Genomic DNA, 21,209 nt, shown 5'->3' on the forward strand with positions numbered 1-21,209 from the left:
AATACAAAAGTAGTGTTTTATGTATGTCAATGTGTTCACTTAATGATTTCCAAACCTCTCCTCATGGGAGCCTAATATTATTTGTAGTTGTCATCCGGTACCTGATTTGGCTATTCAGTCCTTCATTAATTTAAATCATGGAATGTAACCAATTTAAGTAATATCTGGAGGCGTCGAGGAGAAATCTGAAACCAAACTTGTATTCTTCTAACTAGCTCACATCTACTTTATTGAAAAAAAAAATCTTGTTACTTCTTACTCTATTAATATTTGTTTTATTTATTCCAGTGTTATATAGAGTTTTACTTACTTACTGCTGAAATAAATGGTTTTACACTTGCTTAGGTGCTGCCTAAGACTTTTGCATTTGTTTGACATACTCAGACAACAGATCAGTGATTTTGTTCACTACATTTTGTACATCAAGCGCTAATTTATGTTCCGTAAATTCAGAGACTGTGTATTTTGTTTTGACTTAACTTGTCATCCCGTATTCCGTAAAAGAGACCTGGAAGCAAGTCCTGCATTTTTCACCATTGTTTTCACTTAGCTACAAATGATCTAGACTTCACTTTGTGTTTTAATGGCCAGATATTTTGCTAATTAAGCCAGCATGTGTAGCTGTAGTCTCCTCACTGGACAGATATCGTAATGCTAGCTAAATGACATGAAAGTTTTTGCAATCTACTACTCGGTGTTCCAGATGTGATAAGAGCAGCCGAGATGCATAAAAATATGTGGAGTGAATTTACAGGACTTTTCCAAAACCTATGTTTATTGTTTTCCAGGCCTGGAAAACTGAATTACCAAATTTCATGACTTTTCCATGATTTTCTCGATAACATGAAGCCTGAGTTAGGCTCATTCTGTCAATCCTGTCAAGGTAGGTTGTTTTTCTCTGGTTTTCCTACTAAGTCAGGACATTTCTATGTAAAAATGTATGAAAATAAACACACACACAGACAGTCACCCTTCCTCATCATCCTCTTTGCCTTTCACTAACTCGCTCTCTCTCCTCACTGCTCCATTTCTCTCTATGTGTATGTGTGTGAGAAAGTAGTGGCGGGGTCTCCCGCTCTGCAGTCCGTTCCAGTCCAGAGCCGTACTTCAGGACTGCCTCTCTGCAAAATTATCCTCTCTCCCTCCTCTCTCTCGCCTTTCTTCTCCTCTTTTCTCTGCACACCATCTTCATCCTCCGCTCTCTCTCTCTCGGGTCCCCCCTCGGTACCTCATGTGCAATCGTTTATTCAGCCAACACCCCCTCCCTAAGCCCCCCTCCATTCCACCCCCAAAAAAGACAAATCACTTATCTCCCTCTTTCTTTTCCCTCCTTCCCTCCCTCACTTGCTCTTCCAGTTGGATTCAAGGAACTGCACCTGCACAGGCTGCCTCATGTTGGCTCCGTTGCCGTAGCAACTGCTACACTGGGCTTCGCTGGTGCAAATCATTAGGCGTTACCAGTGCAGTGGTCACGCGCGCAAACATACTCATATGCGAGCGCACACACACTCTACACAAACATTGCCTCCACGCAAACCTCCTTACAAGGGTTTCCGGTCAAGATTATGTTACCCCTTATAGCCGGGAGGAGGTTGTATTTACAAATTTTATCTAAATCATTAACATGGCAATCTTAGAGCTGACCAGTAAGACAATATTCATCGCTATCCTGATAAAATACGTGACATTATGCTTTTCTGCTTTTCTGAATATATTGTGTACCATCAGTACTTAACGAACACTAAGCAACTGCATGTTTCATAACAAAGAGAGCATAATTCGTTCTGTTTAATTAGCTGCAGCTCAGCACAGTATATGAATATAAATATAAATATGGCACTACTCTCTTTTACTCTGTTTCAACTGATCAGATCCTAGAAAAATAAAATGTGATGTAGGACTGAAAAAAATGGAGAAAATATCAACAAAACAAAAGCCATACTGCCAGTGTTCTGCAATCTGTTAGAATGGCTGCAGGTATCAAATGATTTACTGTATCAATGTATCAAATGTATCAAACACATTATAGCGTGTTAACAAAAGATGTATCTAGATTTTGTTATAAAATGATGCACCTACTGCTTTCATAATCAACACTGTCAACCTTGTTGATTAAACAGTGCATCCCTTTTGAATATCATTATCTCAACATGAAATTCATATCCATGGGCCGTGATATCTTGATGTGGCCTCATTCATGCAACTCGCCCACTTTCAAGGCATGAAGCGTCTCTCCTAACTGCTTTTCCAGGTTAAGCGATACACATCCTCAGAGGCATACAATGTAATTAATCAATCAATGACATGTTATCAGCAAAGAATGCATAAATGCCAAGTTTGTGCTACACACCCTCTTTGCATCTCTCTCTAGCTCTCTGTGTTTTCTGATCAGTAGACTTGTTTATTCTGCAAGCTGTTTTAGCCAAACGCAGAACCGTTACGCACACACGTAAAAACAATAACAGTCAGATGGTCGGCCCTGCTGCCACCGCACCAAGCATGTGCTCCTCTGACTGAGTGTGAGTGATGAGCGAGAGACAGAGAGAGGGAGGCAGGGAGACAGACGTGTGTAAGAGAACTAGAAATGATGAGTAAAAGCTTGCTAATGACAAGTTAAATTAAAACGACAGCTCTGCAAAACTAAATTTCCAATATTTTCCCCCTTACCCCAAATGTAGTCAAATCAGCCCAGACATGTTTGGTGTCCAAAGTTTATTGTTAGGCTTTTTTCAGTGGAGCTAACAATTAATGGAAGTTATACCCCATGAAACATTGATAATGCAACATTGTTTTGCCCATTTGTATAAATAACAGTGCTTCATTAATGTCAGAAACCAGAATTGAAGCATGTCAATCTGAGAATACTTAACAATTCAACACAGTTTAAGTTTGTGTAAAGGTTGAGATGATTTAGGTATGCAGTTTACATGATGCTAAATGGTGCAAACAGGCATCAATGATAATTACACTGTTTACTTTCTGTTTACCTAAAACTTCCACTGCAAGCTAGTCTGGGGAGTACCTCCTTAAAATTTAAGGTTCCTAGATGGTTCTTGGATGTACAGTTCTAGAAAAAACCTTTAAATGGTATAGAATCCTCACATTATGTGCAGGTTCTTTATACTTTAAAAAGGTTCATCCATTGAAAGGTTCTTTGGTGAACCATATGTGATTCTTCTATGGCATCACTCTATAAGACCCTTTATTTTAAGGGTGTAGAATGACAAATGCACAGACATGCACACACATAAAATTGAAACACAGGCAGGGCAAAATAAGATAAATAAGCAGACTGCCGATCGCGATAACCGAATACTGGTTGGACATTGTCAACTCGCAAGTTCACTATAAAATCTGCCTCAACATGCAGCATAAAAGTTTAGCAGGTTTTTACTTTTGCAAACAAGTCCTCCTCATTGCGTTTAGCCAATTAGGAAAGGGTAGACTGGTCTCTGTCACAAACAGCAAACATTAAACTTTCTCCAATGGTAGAGATGGGCAACAATGGCCCTCTTTCTCCTCTTTAAATCTGTGACAGTTCTACATAATAATGAAATATCTAGATTTATACACTGCTGCCTATAGTGAAGATCTGGAGGAAAAATGTTCGATTGGATGTAGTTCACATGGTGCCAGCGGGAAGGCAAAGTTTAAATGATTAAGAGCTTGCAGGTTATTTGCTAAGGTGGCTAGCTTGCTAGTGAGATTGAGTAAAGCTAAATTTCTAGCCTCTGTGGATGACTGATACCTTCTGAACAGATAAGTTCAACACGGTTCCTTCTTTATAAATGACACAGAAATGCTCACCAATCACCAGTCATAGCGATCGGCACTTGCAAATACGCATGCATTTGACCCACTATTTAAACAAAGAGGACAGTGGGTGTCTAAGCATCATCAGTTTAACTGTCCAAATTTGTGTGTTTGCTTGTGTTTATATACTTGTGGCTCTGTTTGTGTGTGTGCAGTATACGTCAATGGCATGAATAGTGTGAATTACCCTTTAATGTGGCGCATCCTCCTTCTGTATATGACACCAGCTAGAGACGTTATATGTTAGCCAGGCATGAAACAGAAATAGAATTTTCTGAATCAATTCCTCCCTCTGCAGTGAGGATAAGGCACCACGTAGGCTACAGTACAAGAACACACACACGCAGAGCCTTTTCAGCCTATAGAGGTGGGTGGTGTTGGTTCGTTATTAGTCACCCTAGTCTGATAAACAGTCAGCGCTTGACAGACATTCAAAATGAAAGTCTGAATAGAGTTCAGGCTCTGTGAGTGGGTGGAGAGAGAGAGAGAGAGAGAGAGAGAGAGAGAGAGAGAGAGAGAGAGAGAGAGAGAGAGAGAGAGAATGAAAACGGAAAAAAATAGGCCACAGAGAGAAGGAAGCACAGAGCTAAAGTCTTGCTCTGACTTCATATTTGAGAGTTAACACCTCCAAGAGGAACCAATCAAAAGGAATTAGAAGGACCACTTGGGAGGGAGGAGCTGAATGACTCACGCGTGGTTCACTGTGCTAGAGCTATGAAAACAGTTCAATTAAAAATTGGCATTCTTTTTTCTTAATACCATGATGAACTTTCATTCAAAGCTTTGGGAAGTTATCTAAAGAAAAGCAATAAAAAAATAAACAATTACAAAAAATTACTGAAAAAAAAGACCTGGACAGCATCATTTGCTCATTTCCTTACTGCTTCCAGGTATGCAAGGATCTGGTTTTGCTTCACAAATGCTTTCCAAAGATAATCTTACAAAAGATCACAAACAGCATGTGAACTTAAAATATTCTTGGGTGAAATTTCTTGGGTTTCAATTGAAACAAGCAGCATTACTGAGTCTGGAGAGAAAAATATGGTGTCACAAAGCTGTGCTTCAACCTGTATAGAGTTTTTTGGACCATGTTATGTCTTTATGTATAAATGTCACACACAACAGGCTCAAAAAAGTAATTAGTGAAAGTAAGTAATTCACTTATATCCTCAGAAGACACATCCTTCACCAATTTTTGACTGACTTCTCTATCAATACTCTTTCACCGCGCTTGCAATCATTTATCTGCTTGGTGAAGCGGTCTGAAGCACAAAATGTTCTTCCGCACATTGCGTGCAATGACACATTTCCACCAGAGAGGTCTCCAAAACTGATATAGTGTAGCTTTAAACAAAAAAGTTCACAAATAAAAAACACAAAAAAACCCCACCTTAACTATTTCTTAAGTAGACTATTTAGGTTATTTATCATGTAACCCAATGAACACAAGGATTTACATTTTAGGCTATTTCAGTTTAATTCACTTAATGACTAAAGACGATGCTGAAATGGGGGAAAAACAAACTAAAACAATCAAATGTTCAAAAATCTTCAGCAAACATAAACTAAAACTGATGATTTCAGTTAATAAATAAAATTCCAAAGATGCTTTTTAAGAATAGCAACTTAAGTCTGAAGTTATCTTAAGTCTGCAGATTTCTCAAGACATATTTGTGAATTCGACTGTACCATTTCAGGTATCTCTTATGAACATCTCAACCTGTGCAAACAGTAGCTGTAGAAGAAAACACATGTTGTGCTCTTGCAATGCAGCACAAAAAGAGAAGCTAAGCAACAGCACTGCTGCTCATGGGTAATAAATGCAGTCTAAAGTCCCCTTTTGCGAGGCTCTTCTGATGCCAATCAAGCTCACAGTGGTCTAACAAAGACCCTCGCTGTACAACGGAGAAGCCACATGTGCCAAATTCCCCCTCTTTAGCAGTAAAAAACGTGCTTTTTGAGGCAGAGTAGTTACATTTACAGCTTAATTACTGGAAACAGTGACTGCCGTCCAATGTGCAAAATAAAATAAAAAAAGAAAAGGCTGTTATTATTTCACATTTTGGGCAGGCATTTTCTTTCTTTTGTTTTGAGAGGGAGTTAGATGGAGATAGTCCAAGTGGGCCCAACTGTGCATGTCACTCATCAGAAAAAAGAAAAACTAAAAAAAAAAAAAACGTCTTTCTCTGCCTATAGACCGTCTCACATACACACACACACACACACACACACACACACACACACACACACACACACACACAAAGTGAAAGTTTTCTGTTAGGTTTGCAGTAAGTTAAACATACAGGGCTGAACCTGTTGCAGTGCGTCTGTTGTAGTTACTGTTGCTAAAACGGTGGGTAATTCCAGCCTTCTGGGCTAGAGAGAGCGAGAGAGAGGGAGAGAGAGAGCGAGAGAGAGACAGCGAGATTCCCTGCATACAAACTGTGCTGGCCTTACACACTAATTGTAAGGTACAGTGCGGAAATACTGGTTTGGCGTCACAAGCATGACACGACATGTAAAAATCCATCCATCCCCAGGCCTACTGAACTGTCTCTCCCTCCCTAACTCACTCTAAACAGCTAAGGCAGCACAATTCTTGCCTTACAAACTCTGCAATTTGATACCGAAATCACAGTTAATGATCTTCAACAACAACAGCCAACAGTACCTACTGTCACTGTCTTAACAAAACCTTCTATCTCAGAGATGGTGGCTTAACTCTAGGGAAAAAAAAAAAAGGTTTTAGAAGAGACACTTTGGCCAAATGAAATATTTACCCATAGCTTCATCGGTTGTAACGTGTTTAATCGCCCAATCCTACAGTGGTAAAATCAAGAGTGAGAGTTTCTCGTTTACGGACCAGGAAGCCTTGAAAATCTTGAAGGTGGAAGCAACAGTTGAAGAACTACAACTGTTTTGGCACGGATCATTAAGGTTGGATGATGCAGAAGACAGACGTTACTAACGTTACTGATCTGTAGTGAAACATTACATCTGCATTTATTAGCTTCTAAATCAGTGAAATGCTAGCAGTCAGGGTTTCTTTATCACTATGGGTGGGATTCCCAATGGTGAGTGCATGCTGGGTATTGTAGTGAGAGAACAAATATGGATGAAAAGGGATACAAAATCATGAATTCATTGAAAATCACTGAAGGAATACAATACTGCACTACAAAATACTGCATAACACAACAAACAACACATTCAGTGCTAGTTTTAGGCTGGAATGCCCCTTTAACTTTAATGCAAGTACTGGGGAGATTTTATTCCAAGTCATTTCGGACCGTTTCAAGGTTTTGATTTGACAGTGTTGCTGTTTCTGGCAATGGCAGTCTTTGGCAAGTGTCTATGCAACCTCATCTTCTTAAAGTCAACATGAATAAGAAATCATGACATATTTCCTTCCATACCATCACATAATTGTGCATGAAACACTGTATCAGGGAGGGTCTCTAAGCTAGCTGAGTGTTTTTGCTCAATGATAGCTGGAGTTGGTGGAGGAAGGAGGTGAAACATGATATTATTGCTTGTCAGTGCACAATGGTGTAATCAAAACTTGTAGGATATTTTAGAGGTGGACAAATGTTTGCACATGAAAGATTACAGGAAAACAAAAATTTTGTCTTTTAAATGGTACAGTATGATAAATCATGTTTAATATGACCAGGGATAAGAACAAATAAGGTAAACAAGCTCATATTTGCTTTCAAGGTGACTTTAGAGAATCATAAAAGGCCTGAAAGAGCCAAAAATCTCAGGTACATGGTAGGACTGAAATACTTTTACAATACTGAAATATAAAGGGTAGAAGTTTCACACTAACTGATCTCAACAGCTGCACATATCAATAAAAAATCCATAACGTGGTAGTTTTTCCAGCTGATCTACGCTGTTCATATTTTTCTAGTGTGCATCCATAGACCGAGCTTTGTTACTCAATGGCCATTCACCACAATAGGAGTCGTAGACTGTGCTGGAGCTGGAGACCAGTCGGCAGTTACATTGCACCTCTGACCTCAGTTTATTCTCAACATGACCTTCGACCACCTCCTGGGGCTATGCTTGAGCAGTCAGTAGAGCAGGGCAGGGCAGGTCATTCGAGGTCATGTTGAAAACGGCACAAACTCCAGAGAAGCAAGCAAAGTGCAGGACATGTGACAGCACAAAGCAGGGTTTGAACTAGCTTCAGATTCCAACCCCAACGGGCATCAGCCCTCTCTTTTAGAAGTGGGAGGACGGCTGAAACACAAGGTGAACTGTTTTCGTGCCCCAAAGTAAATAAAATATCTCAGCAGTGAATAAATGCATCATATATTTCAACAACAAGGATGTATTTTGCAATGAAAATACCACCAACATACAGTAACGAACCCCATAGGGTCTTCTAGGCCTTCACAGAAGGCTTGATGATCTCTGTTTTTTATGTAATTTTTTGTTCATTTTAATCAATAGAATCATGCTTGTAAACTCTGTGAGTATTACATCACTCTCGTTTCACTGTTAAGTTTTGGATGGAAACACAAAGTCGCAAAACAGTGGAAAATTGGCCATTAGCAATTGTTTTTTTCTGTGCAATCTAGATAGGTAACAGAATGTGACATAGGAATCCACCAATCTTGTTTTGATTTACAATAGATGGGACCAATTTTGTGAGAGAAAACGTCACTCTAAGCCTTCTGAAAGTCCTAGATATGACATTGACTGTGAATACAGCGTAATCAAGGGGCTGTTAGAAATGGAAAACAGTGGTGGCAGCTCTATACCAGTGCTCTCTGCTGAAAGAGTCACTGTGAGACTGCTACAAGGTAAAATATGTGCTAATATATCTGTCAGAAGCTGCAAGTAAAACATTACATGTCTTTTAGAAGCTTCAAATGTCTGTATTTGATCTAGAACTGCCACAAAGTGTTCATGCAAACTGACTTTAGCTTAGCACTAACAAGCTAGTAGAATCCCAGATTGATGCTATCAGAAGTTAGTATTATTGTAGAAGTAGGTATTTTCCTCATGTTTTGAACGAATTTTGACATTAATAGCCTGAATAATATCTGAATCTATGGCAACAATATTTAGATATTTTCTCCTTTGTTGAGTAAATGTGACAATTAAGATTCACTGTTTAACTAAAACTTTAAAAAAAAACTGTTTTTGGGGGCAGCTTTCATACAGCATGGTCCCTAATCAGGACAACATAACCCAAGATAACTCCTGTAAGCTAATTCTGTGTGATTTAATGTTTATGTAGTATGCCATTATCCATCATAATCTACATACTACAAAATTCTGAGTGTACTTTGCTAGTTTGCAAATGAGTACACAAATAATGACCCAGTTTAACAAACACCAGAGTCAATCTTGGCAAAACAATCTTGAAAAAGATTATCCTGACATGCTGTAAATATGTCCAAATCATTAATTATCAGGCAATACTTCAAGCCAAATAGCTAGAGCTCATGACTAACAGTGAGTCTTAACTATCAAACTAGATCCCAATTGTGTATAGAGGCCCAGTGTTACCGTAATCACTGGTGTTTTCCAATCCTGGTGATGGTGTTCACCCTGCCCTGCACATTGTAGAGTTTCTGACTCAACACACCAGCTGAATAACAAGCTCTTTATTTATTAACTGAGTGTGTTAGAGCAGGAAATGCACTAAAACGTGCAGTCCAGGGACACTCCGTGACCGAGATTGTGAAACTTTGCTGCAAATACAATTAAAGGCTGTTGTTGTGTACTGTGTGTCTCTACACCACTCCCACAGACAATGACCCCACGCTAAGGATAAGTCTAACTGCATTAGGTAAGTGCTGGCTGCTAATGGTGCAATTTCATCTGTGTGTGGATCTAGGATCCAGACAACAGTAACACTGCCTTTCAAAAGTTTGGAGACATCTTGCTTTCTTTCAGAATGTTGAGTAATGCATGATTTTCAGTTAGTTTTCAGTTAAGTAAGAAAAAAATACCTGCAAAAATTTTGTTCACCTAAGACAGCCATTTACAGATACTTTGGTGGGTGAGGTGGGTGATCTGGAAAAAAATGCTGTATCATAAAGCTTACTGTTTAACACAACAACAAATCTAATCATGATAACATGATAAAATTATGCTAGCTTATCGTTAAAAATTGTTAAAAGCACATCTTTTGAAAATCTTTTGGCCCAGAGCTGGTTTAAATACAGGAAAGGTTTAAGAGGTGATGAATGCTGACATGACAACAAATAGGAGAAAGGCATTACTTTTATATAAGGTCCTTTTGTACAGTCATCCTTCAGCTTTACAGTTTTTGCAGAGAAAAAAGGGAAAGGCATGTTGTGCTATTGCAAACTGACAAACAAGTTCATGCATTAAAAACATTTTGAAACGCTAAGTGTGTGGTCAGTGTAAATATTGCCCACTCTGGACTAAGAATTTCCATATTATGTCCTCCTCACTCTACCTGTGTAGAAGAGTTGATTGTTTGCGAGCGCTAAGATGACAATGGTGGTAGCCCAGTGCTCTCGTGAGGTCAGTGAATAAGCCCAGGAGTTGATCATTAACAGGCAGTTGTGTCACCAGGTCATGAGTTATAACTTGGGTAAAAATATTTAATCCTAAAGCCTTGGGACAGGAAAGCTCTGGATCACGACACTGAGGCGTTCCTTTTACAATTACTGAATTACAAAGCAACCTGACTGAATTGTTTGGGCATTTCGAGGTGTTGCAAGCTGTATGGGATAAGTGTATTAGTATAGGATTGGGCATAATGCAAAAATACAACATCACAATATGTAAAATCTCTGTCAGCAAGTGGTGGGCGATATGACCAAACATTTACATCTCAATATAATTACAATTTCTAATGGTTTCGGTATGTATCCTAATAAAACCATTTAAGATGCTTAAATAGACATATTTTTGTACGTTAACAGTGGATTACTGTTCTGGGATGTTCCATCACTTTTTAATAACAACCAAAGTAAACCTGAAATATTTTTATGGTGCAAAATAATAAACCCATGTCAATATTGCTTTCCGAACCTAGCCCCGTGGCGCTGGCAAAAAAATAATGCTAAATGCTGTTTCATGTTTCAAGAAGAGGTTAGCTACTTATTCGCCAGCTTTCTGTTAAAATTTTCCATTCCACCTTGAACAGAGCAGCAGTTACATTCACCTGTATGGGCACCTGAATGTAACTGCTGAATCATTTAAGGTGGAACAAGAAATTCAAATGAGAAGCTTTAGGACTTTAGCTTCATCTAATTTCTCATGTCTCGAATATGTGTCCCATATACTTAAACCTTGGACCATCAGGCACTGCTGGAATTTGGAAATTATTGCAGCCATTCATGCTTCTGTACCAGCCGGTCCGTAGCTTCTTGCACGGACAGGACCCCTAAACTTTGATGCCGCTGACTGACAGCTTTTCGGTGGTACTGAAAGAAAGCATGGAAAGGTGTCCATGTTAGACAAGACTAACCCCAAGAGATCTACCATTTCTTTATGTTGTATGGTACGTTGCATTATCTTCACTCATTTGTGGCATACGGGTAAAACGGTTAGGAGAAAACTCATATTTAATAAAGAATTTCAACCAGTATACCAGATGAACCAGTATATCACCCACTAATATTTTTAGGATATAAAATATGCATCATTTATTTTTTCTAGGATTTGATACATTGGAACATTGTTGCACCACAACAACATTAGCACCCTGCCACCAAAAACTACAGTATGTTTATTTTTCTAATCAGTGCTTTACCACACTGCCTTCTCAGCATCACTGTCATTCAAACTTGCAATCCGATTCCGAACAGTGCTGACAATATTCATGATAAACTCATAGACGTTTTGTTTTGATGTTATCATGATAATGATGCAGTGTCACATCATCCACCCTTAACTGGGCTGTTTCATTAAATAACACAGAAAGAGAGAGGAGCGGAGCTCTCATGCTTCTGCCTGACCTGCTTCTACTTACTCCTCTTGAGCCTATCCAGAACATTCACTGTGCTCTGTAACTGGAAGTTTTACACCTCAGGCATTACTTATGCTATCTCCACAATGTGCAGTTCCCAAAGAACTACAGTGTTAAATCATCTGAATCACAGACCCAAACTGTCTGCAGCTCAGAGAGCTAAACTAACTTTGGAATTTAATGGCTTTGAGAGGCTCCACGTCAGAATTTTCCAGTGATCCGTTTTCCAGCATTTACACCTTCTGTCCTTTTTCATGCTGCATTTAATAGCGGAAAACTACTCCTAGGCTACAGTAGGAGCTTTTGCAGGCTTTTTCGGGGGCCAAATTCTTCCATGATCTTGAAAGTCAAGCTAAAAATACTCGTGCAAAGCAGGAAATGAGGCTATACTTCGGCACACTTAAAAGACATCAATTAGAAAGACAACAAAACTCCAGTTGAAAGGAAATCGCTGTATAGTCTGCGATCAAAGTTTAGACTCCGTCATTTCAGCATTTCTGCATAAAGTATCTGACTCACTCAAAGCGCTTATTTTTAAGTTGTTAGAGATGAAAATCCCCCTGATGCAATGCATCAGCTGCTGTCTCTATTATGCAGTGTGAATGACCAGTTGGCCATAGTTTGAAAAAGCTGCTCTTTTCTAATGTCAGTTCAATGCTTGTGCATAGCATTTCATTGCAGCACTCTTGCCCGTCAGTCCCCAAGTGTTCAAATAATAGCTAATTTATATTCCAGCAATTGAGTAAGCATGCTGAAGCAATCACAGGACAGGAAGCCCAATTTGTAGAGAGAGTAACAGGGCATGAATCAGATGGATTACTATTTATTTATTCTACAATACTGCCCCTTTTGACCCCTGATGTAAATTTACATGATGTAAATAATCTGTTACTACAAGTTATCAAATGACAAATAATATATTTCAATTATCAATTTACAATTTATAACTTTATTTTGTACTTTGCGATGATGTATGTTATTATTTAATTCACATTCCACAAAATCTAAACACCAATCTTTGAAAATATGAGGAATTCTGGAAGTTACTTTTATTATAACCTCATTCTTGATGCTACACAACTTTATCAGTCATTTTAGAAGCTGTTTATCTTGTTCTCTGTTCATATTTTATGCTTTTTTATTTTTAAAGGCACATTTGCTGCATTACTTTTAACAGGCTGCTTTTGTTACTCACTCTTTAAGACAGGCGTTACAGGTAAATGACTTCTGTTCTAGTTGGCTGCCCTGTATTGTGCCTCTTTCAAAAAGGCAGTCCAGGTTGAAACACTCTTTATAACTTCAGCATGAATGGGCAAAGCTAAACTGCTGTAGGATGAATAGGCAGAAGTACATAAATGCAGTGGTTTGCATGACATCACAAACTACATCAGTCTCTTTGATTTAAGAAAAGTGAGAAAAACTCAAGTTTTCCGTGATATGGGTGCCTTAAAAGAGCTTCCTGCTTTCCTAGCAATTATTATTAATCTGTGAAGCTGCACAGGACTAGCATATTAGAAACATTATATACAGTCTCTCTAATCAAATTGGTTTTCATATTACGAAAAACATTGATTTTTCAAACCTTTTAACAGTAACCTCTGAATGATAGCATATTTACATTTGTGTTTACAACAGAAATCATGCATTTATGTCAGCTGTGATGTGATGGTAAAATAACCCAGTTGTGTTAGCACTAGCATTAGCGCTGCTCTGTGCGCTTAGCGATTAGCTGTTTGACAAAAGTAAACAGAAATGCCTGGCAAGGGGCGGGGGTTCCTCACTTCCTGTCTGTTTGCCCACAAACCGTGTCACACAAGCATTCCCGCTTACTTCTGCAGTCAAAAGTGATACACACACACACACACACACACACACACACACACACACATACACATACACATACACATACACACACACACATATCCTAGAAACGCAGCAGGTTGGCAAAACAATAAAAGCTTCACGCTTTGAAGCTGTATAGCAGGATTATGGCAGGCTGCAGGAAGGGCGTGTGCTTTTACTGACCAAAGGACGGAGGGAGGTCCCCTCTGTATCCATGACAACAGAACACACTCAACAGCACGCAGGGAACTCTCAGCAATTCTGTGTGTTGTTATGATTATTATGTGTGTATGTGTGTGTGTGTGTGTGTGTGTGTGTGTGTGTGTGTGTGTGTGAGAGAGAATGTCAGGTTCTTCTCAGCTGATATTACTTTCAAGGCCACACAATGGAATGCCAACAAGTCATTCAACAACTGTACTACATTCTGTAGAACCTAGTAACAGCCTACAAAACACACACTATAAACAGTCTGAACAGTTGGAATGCAGGTGTGTGAAATTAACAGCTGTGGCCTTAGAAAAGACAGCATACCAGCTACATACTGGCTAAAAACAAAAACTGTCTGTCAACAGTTTACTGACTATATAACAAACATGCCACTAGACTAGATTACCTGCTGACCACCTATTACACACTACAGTATCCAGATATCTCTTCTATGTACAGAATTCGGCTAATTTAACAAGCACTCATTGCTAGCACAGTTAGTATAATCTTGTTAGTACAGTAATGGCAATAGAATGGGACACTCTGGAACAGCTGCAAATGAGCCTAAGGTCACCACACTGAATGACAAGCATCATCCAGAGGGGTATTAAACCCCCAGCACTGGGCTGTGGAGCAGTGGAACTGTGTTAGCTGGAGTGATGGAGCTCCATCCAAAACCTCTGGGAGGAGTTGGAGTGGCATTTGTGATCCAGAACTAATCATCCAACATCAGGACCTGACCTCACTGATGCTCTTGTGACTGAATGTAATGAAATCCTCACAGCAATGTTCCAGCATGTAGTGTACATTTAGTTACTGCAGCAATCAATCAATCAATCAATCAATCGATCAATAAATAAGGTGTCTACAAAATTCTGGGTAAATAGTTTAAGAAGGATTCCTTGTATCTCTCTTTTTTTCCCCTCATTTGTTTAATGTGGTCTGTAGTGGTTTACTTGAACTAATTGCACCCTAGCGTTATTATTCAGTTATTAATCTCAGAACTGTTCGCTTACTTCTATGAATAATTTGTTAACTACTAGGAAACATGTATAAGGAAAGTGTATGAATTATGTAGTTCTGAGAGTTTTGAGAGAGAGAAATAGACGTGTGGGCCCATATACAGGTCCTTAGGGTTTAACCTAGCAATGAGCATTTCCGTCACATTTGATATTCAAATTTGTGAGGCAGTACTCGAAAAATACAGAGTACAAATCCACAGGAGGCGACACATGGTTTGAAACATACTGTTCTAATTCTAAAATCAATCTAAATCCTTTACAATAAACAGACAAATGCTAATTGTCTGTTTTCACTTCAGCTAACTTTACGAGCCTAGTCACATCATAGCTCACCTGGACCTTTCAGCATGAAAACAGCAGGTTCATGAGTTAGTTAGCTGATACCAAACATGATATGCTCACTAAATGACTCTAAAACTTTTATTCCACTGACTCTATATGAGTAAGGTGTTAAATTAGCTTGAGCTTGATGTTTATCAGCAGTTTTTTGAGGTGCAATAGTTGTGCTCTGTACTATTTGTGGCTGCAGTAGAATCTCTGTTTCTTTCAACGGATTAAACTCTGACTAAAACATAAAAAGCTCTTCACGGCTCTCTGGTGACAAAGTTCAGACATCTCATGGCTCTTCAGTTTGAGAAGGTATATTGTTGGAGAGAAGCTAATTTGCATATGAAACATCCTAATTTACTATGTGATTTTTAAACTTTCAAATCCCTGATTTAACCAAAATATAGTGTTGAAAACAAAACAAATATTTAAATAAATAAATACACAAACAAACAAACAAACAAAGTTTTGTGAACTACTTCTGTGGAAACAGAAGGCCATAAAAGTGTTCCTCTGAGCAAGTGCCAGTAGGCACATTGCATAAGTTTTAGGAGGGGGCGCTGTAAAGGAAATGGTCAGGATTCCAGGGGAACGCCAGTCAGTGCAGCAGAATGTGGACGTGTGACGGCACGCAGCATTACCCGTCCGACCCGTTCTGCACTTGGCACAGATGCGTGGAGGAGAGAAGAGGAGAACAGAGGAGGATGGTGAAATAGGTTAAAAGGCAGCACACGCAAACACGTGTTCTAGCAGTCCAACGCTAAGAGCGGTGAATCACCCCACTCTGACTGAAGTAGAAACACAGAGCACTCTTAACCGACCCTAATCTACTCTCAGCCTGAACGGAAAACATATCAGTGAATCATCGCCGATTTATGACCTGGAAAGTAACATAATTTTGTATCTATTTTGGGCCTTTATTACTGATTTCTTTCTTCATTAAGATGCTATTTCTGCCAGGTTTCTCTAGGACTGCTTTTATTGCTATGTAATGACTCCGGCATGAAAAATGTGCTCTCAACAGGCAATGCACGGTTATGAAACTAAATTATTTACGTTGTTTGTCCACAAGACCTCGAAGCAATAAGTATGCGAAGGGACTTCATTATAAACAAATGTCCAAAAACATCTGGCAAGCTGTTTTCAGAAGTCGTCACGTCTCACATTCCTATCACAGACACAGCAAGTCTAAAAGACTTCAAATTTAGTGCAAAACATTACAAAATTCAAACAGACGAGAGTAAGGCCACATCTTGAATGCACTAAGTAATGGAAAGAGAGTATGCAAGGCTGTTTGTCAATGTTTAACATACAGGTAGAGTTTTTTCCCCAAAGTTATGCAAATGCATACCACACGGCGCTGAATAACAGCTACACACACTTGTGTGAGGATACACTTTGTGCATTATGAATGGTTTATAAAGGGTGAGTAAAAAAGTCAAATGCTGTAAAATGGAAAATACCGTACACTAGAGGAAGAGGTGCAAATGAACCACTAGGAGACCACGATTTGGCAAAGAGTGACGGTAAATGTATCCCATGGACTATGGCAAATGTGCAAATGAAGGATGAACACTGTAGCAGAGAGCACTGAACCCGTGAACCCTCTTGAGCACTGAATAAATACCCCAGGCAGCATTACACCCACCAAATGTTCCTCACAGTAATGCAATATGATACATTCTGTCTAGATGTTTGGGAATATGCATGTAATATATACACAGCAACCATGCAGAACATTTTACATCAGGAATGTTTTAAAGTAGAATTATGCCACAATTATGCCAAAAACAAACATTCATTATTAACTCCAAGCTTAATCTGATGGTTTTCAAAATCCAAGAAATGTTGTTATCCCAGCATTTTAAGTTTTTAGTTGTCACTCAGCTGATCTAATGGCTATGAAGTCAGCAGTGGGGGAAGAGATTGAAAAAAACACACAAAAGATTGTGTCACATCACTGTCTCCTTTTGGGCGATCCTCTCCCTCCATCTCACCCCCCTCCCTTCGTCTACTTTTACTGTGTACACCTCAGCCCAAGCTTGACCGTCACCACTTGTAGAAACTTCAGTAGTTTTATTTCTGTTTTAGCAGAAGCCAGAAAGGCATCCATTCTGTTCTGGAGCAGACCGCTTCAGTCTCTCTACCTGCTGACTCTGCAAGTCAGAGAGAGAGAGAGACAGAGAGAAACAAAGAGACACAGCGAGACAGAGAGAGAGCACTTACCTTTCAGGTTTTTGGGGTTGTTCTGCTTAGTTCGCGGCATTTTCTGCTTTTCCAGCCTGGCCCGGCTCACTTAGTGATGCATCGTAGCAAAGGACGCTGACCGGAACGCCGGTGTTCCGGGAACGGAAACGCTGATTCCTGGTCCACAAGAGAGACACACACTGTTAACAAAAAGAACACGTGGAAAAATAATCTTATAGAAGACAAACCTATGTTACAAACAATCTGAACCTGACTAGTCCAACAAATTCAGTCTAAACTTGACTTGAACCTGGCAATCGCCAGCATCCAAACCATCTTCGCACATGTGCTAGCCTCATGAACGTTATGAGACATATGACCTAACCCCACTCAATGGGGTTCACACCACTGACCTATCCCTGTGACTATTCCATTACTGATGTCTCCCAGCCACCATAACAACACGCTGCTTAAAAATGAGCTCTTCCCCACATTGTACCAAATCATTTAGTAAACAAAATCATTTATTAAGTAAAGGATTTCATACACTGACATTACACAGGTTTGCTCATCACTCTGCTACAGCAGTCATACTAGATCACGTAAACACGCACTGCCATCATGATGTCATGTCCTTAGAGAAGTTCTGTGTAAATCTTCAACCCAGTGTAAATCCCTCAAAACCAATCTTCAAACAACACAGTGGCTTTTGGGTATTTCATGTGCGTATGACCTTCTGCGGTTTCCTCTCACTTTCCTGCCACAATTATTCAAATGCCCATTCTAAAACTCCAGACTCCAGAATTACAGACTCTGGTCTCATGGACTTTGGACCTATGTCCTGTGATGTTCACTGAAGCGCTTAATGCCATCACTTTGACTCTGCAAGACTGCAGAGCTGCAAGCTTACAAAAATCACCACTAAGAGGGGACTTCAGCTGTGCTCTCCTCCAACCATGGAGGAGAGCACAGCTGAAGTCCCCTCTTAGTGGTGATTTTTGTAAGCTTGCAGCTCTTTACATTTGCTTATGGATAGTGTATTACATATGTTGGAAGACATTCTTTGTTTGTTTGTCTAAATTTGATTGATTGATTGATTGATTGGTTGGGAACTCCTTGTTTCGCTAAGTAGCCATATGAATTTTCCGCAATTCCACAGGCAAAGTCTGCTGAAGTCTGCATCCCACGCAACAACTCGAAGTTAACAAACAGTCTACGTAATCCAGAGCCTGCATGTCTGCATGTCCAGAGACGTTTGCAGATTTAGATTAAGTTCCATCTGTGTGATTTTCTTTAATTCTCAGACGCAATCAAACATTAGAAGGCACATCACCCCCCCAACATTCATCCTGTAGTGTACTGCAATCTGTCAGCATGACCTTATGTATCATAACGATATTACGAAGTGCTCTTGTTTTAAGTACATGGTGCATTGATGTTTAATAATTGATGTTATCAATGACTAATCAACTTTGCCGATTAATCACTGCAGTCCTAATCTCACGTCACATCTCTGTAGCTCTGGGGTGCTGGGTGCACGGCGTGTGTACATCGGCCACACATATCTACCCCTCGCTTTGACGAAAAGTGGCCCGTGGTGACGAAGGGCGCCCACAATACGCCCTTGTCTCTGTCCTGCAGGCTAGAGCCCATGGCTGCTGGAAAGGCTTCTATCTTAGTTCACCGCCTCGTGAAAAGGTTCACACACTGCATATCAAAAGCGTCAGAGCCATGCAAATCAGAAAGGGCAGACCTATCAAGGGCGTTAGACGCAGTGCTTCTAATGGTCTTTCTGCCGCAGCAGATTTGGGAGACCCACTTTTTGGCTCCTATGCAAATCAGAGAAGTAATGCAAACACAAAAGTGTGAGGGACAGTGAGGCGAAAGCAGGTACCGCCTGTTCTAAATGTTACCAAACCACAACCTCATTTTTTTTTCTCAAAAAACCACAGTCCCTCTGAACGCCAAAGCAGGGCTCGATTTAGCAGCGGTGTGAGATATGAATGCAAATGAAACCAGCACCTGTGCGCTCGGGTCAGGTGAACAGAGCCTCAACAATGTCTGCTGTGTAGTGGCTCTGGCAGATGATGGAAGGTTTGGGGTTTTTTGGCCTGCACGGTTTCTGCCTTCAGCTGTGGTCTATTGTTGCAAGGGGAGAGAGAGAGAGAGAGAGAGAGAGAGAGAGAGACAGAGAGAGTAAGAGAGGGGGGCTGTCTGGCAGCCCCTCACTGCCTCGCCCAAAAGCATTCCTGCACCATGCAGCCTCCTTTACAAACGCTTCGACTTGGCGATATTGCATAATACTTACTACAAGTGCACGGGGCATGTGCGCTTCTACGGCAATGACATCACCTCCCAGCATCCAGAGGAAGCGTAAGGCTCCTACGAGGACTAGTCATGGCATCATACCTACACAAAACACACACGCCCAGTTTAGACCCCTGCAGGACGAAATGACCCCGAAAGCGGGGTTTCAAAGGGGTCACTTAGTCAGTCAGTCGACAAAACCTGACAGACTGCTTCAGTATCGTGTGACAGCAAAACGAGACGCTAGGCGTGGGAAGGTCGGACACAACAACAAAACACAACACTTGTTTTGTCTAAGCGGGACCACTTCACTGAGAAACTGTCTCCCACCACAGTTAGCATCATAATCTCCTCGCAGCCTGTATACAACAGCCGTAGCTATTTCAGATAGCATGCATTAGCGCGGGTGCTGCTGCTATGAGGCACCACGTGCTAAACCCCAAAGGGGCAGTAAAAAAACATCGTCTGACAACCGGGCTAAGGACGCGGTGCCAAAGGAAACTGGTGCCAAACGAAGGTGGGAAGTTACTATAGAGCATTTTATGCCTGCAAGATGTTAGACATGACCGGGCAGCAGCAGCGGCAGCAACAGCAGCAGAGGGAGGAGCCGGGGAAAACCCCTGCGAGTCCTCCGCAACAGGACGCCAAAACACACTTCCTCACATCGACCGAAAACGCCTTTTAAATCGCCAACACTGCGCCAGAACGCAGCCGTTACCCGGAGCAGCCTCACACTGTGTGACAGGGAAAGCGCTAGCTTAGCTTACCTATCGTCGCCAGAGTGTTTCTTCGGCAACACTCAGGCTCTGCTGCGGGCTTGATAAACATTACACTCACTCACACACACACACACACATACACACACCACATTAAAATGCTGCAGACGTCTACTCCAAAACAGAGGCGTTCCGGTGAGCTACAAAACACGGGCCGGCTCGGCTCGGGAAAGACTTTGACTCTCAGCCTAACACCGGACTTTAAAAACTTGCACAGGGCTTCTGAACAACTTTCCGAACTGCGCCGAGCCCGAGTGCTAAACACAGCTTGTTCGCTCCATATCACGGTCGCACAAACAGCGATAGCTACATGAGCACGTTAAGGCCACTGTGGACTAAACAAAACTGCCATATCTGTCTGAACACGGCGACACGGAGAAGCGCTCGCCGCTCTCGGCCGTTGGTACTTACAGGTGTAGTCCTAAGTGTTGTAGATATGTCTACTATCATACACCTTAACGGTCAGAGGGAAAGGTCTGGGCTCTTTTTTTCTCTCTACCCTCTCTCACTTTCTATTGCAGGAAACCGACAGGCCCACTGACGTCAGCGGGGGTCCCGTCTCCGCCCCCTAACCAGAGGAAGTGCGGGCAGGGAGATTCGCGAAGGACGACAAAACAAGGAAGAGAAAGTCGTCATTCTCATCCAGCGCCTCCTCATTCAGAGACTGATTTAGTGAGTGTTGAGAACAGTAATAACAGTGGCAGACTGGAACTGCGCTGCTCTTCACAAAAGCCAAGTCAGCCCGAGAGTTCAGAGCGTCGCTGC

The 21,209-nt window shown here is 40.8% G+C and overlaps 1 protein-coding gene across 7 annotated transcripts in view; it reads right to left on the bottom strand.

The window, feature by feature from the left end:
- The window catches only part of hivep1 (HIVEP zinc finger 1), a 70,345-nt gene extending 49,400 nt beyond the window's left edge, over nucleotides 1-20,945 (bottom strand). For 3 of the 7 annotated variants that reach the window (XM_036566920.1, XM_036566915.1, XM_036566921.1), the window contains exons 1-2: nucleotides 20,856-20,945; nucleotides 17,401-17,538 (exon numbers count right to left, since the gene is read on the bottom strand). In XM_036566920.1, the coding sequence (XP_036422813.1) occupies nucleotides 17,401-17,440 (40 nt within the window). In that variant the 5' untranslated portion in view covers nucleotides 17,441-17,538; nucleotides 20,856-20,945. Of the gene's footprint in view, nucleotides 1-17,400; nucleotides 17,539-19,383; nucleotides 19,501-19,669; nucleotides 19,771-20,435; nucleotides 20,807-20,855 lie in introns of those variants that run through there. The other 4 variants (XM_036566917.1, XM_036566918.1, XM_036566919.1 and 1 more) reach the window with 4 other exon arrangements.
- Between the last annotated feature and the right edge of the window lie 264 nt (nucleotides 20,946-21,209).

This window comes from Colossoma macropomum, unplaced genomic scaffold, assembly GCF_904425465.1.
Source record: "Colossoma macropomum unplaced genomic scaffold, Colossoma_macropomum, whole genome shotgun sequence".
NCBI lineage: Eukaryota > Metazoa > Chordata > Actinopteri > Characiformes > Serrasalmidae > Colossoma > Colossoma macropomum.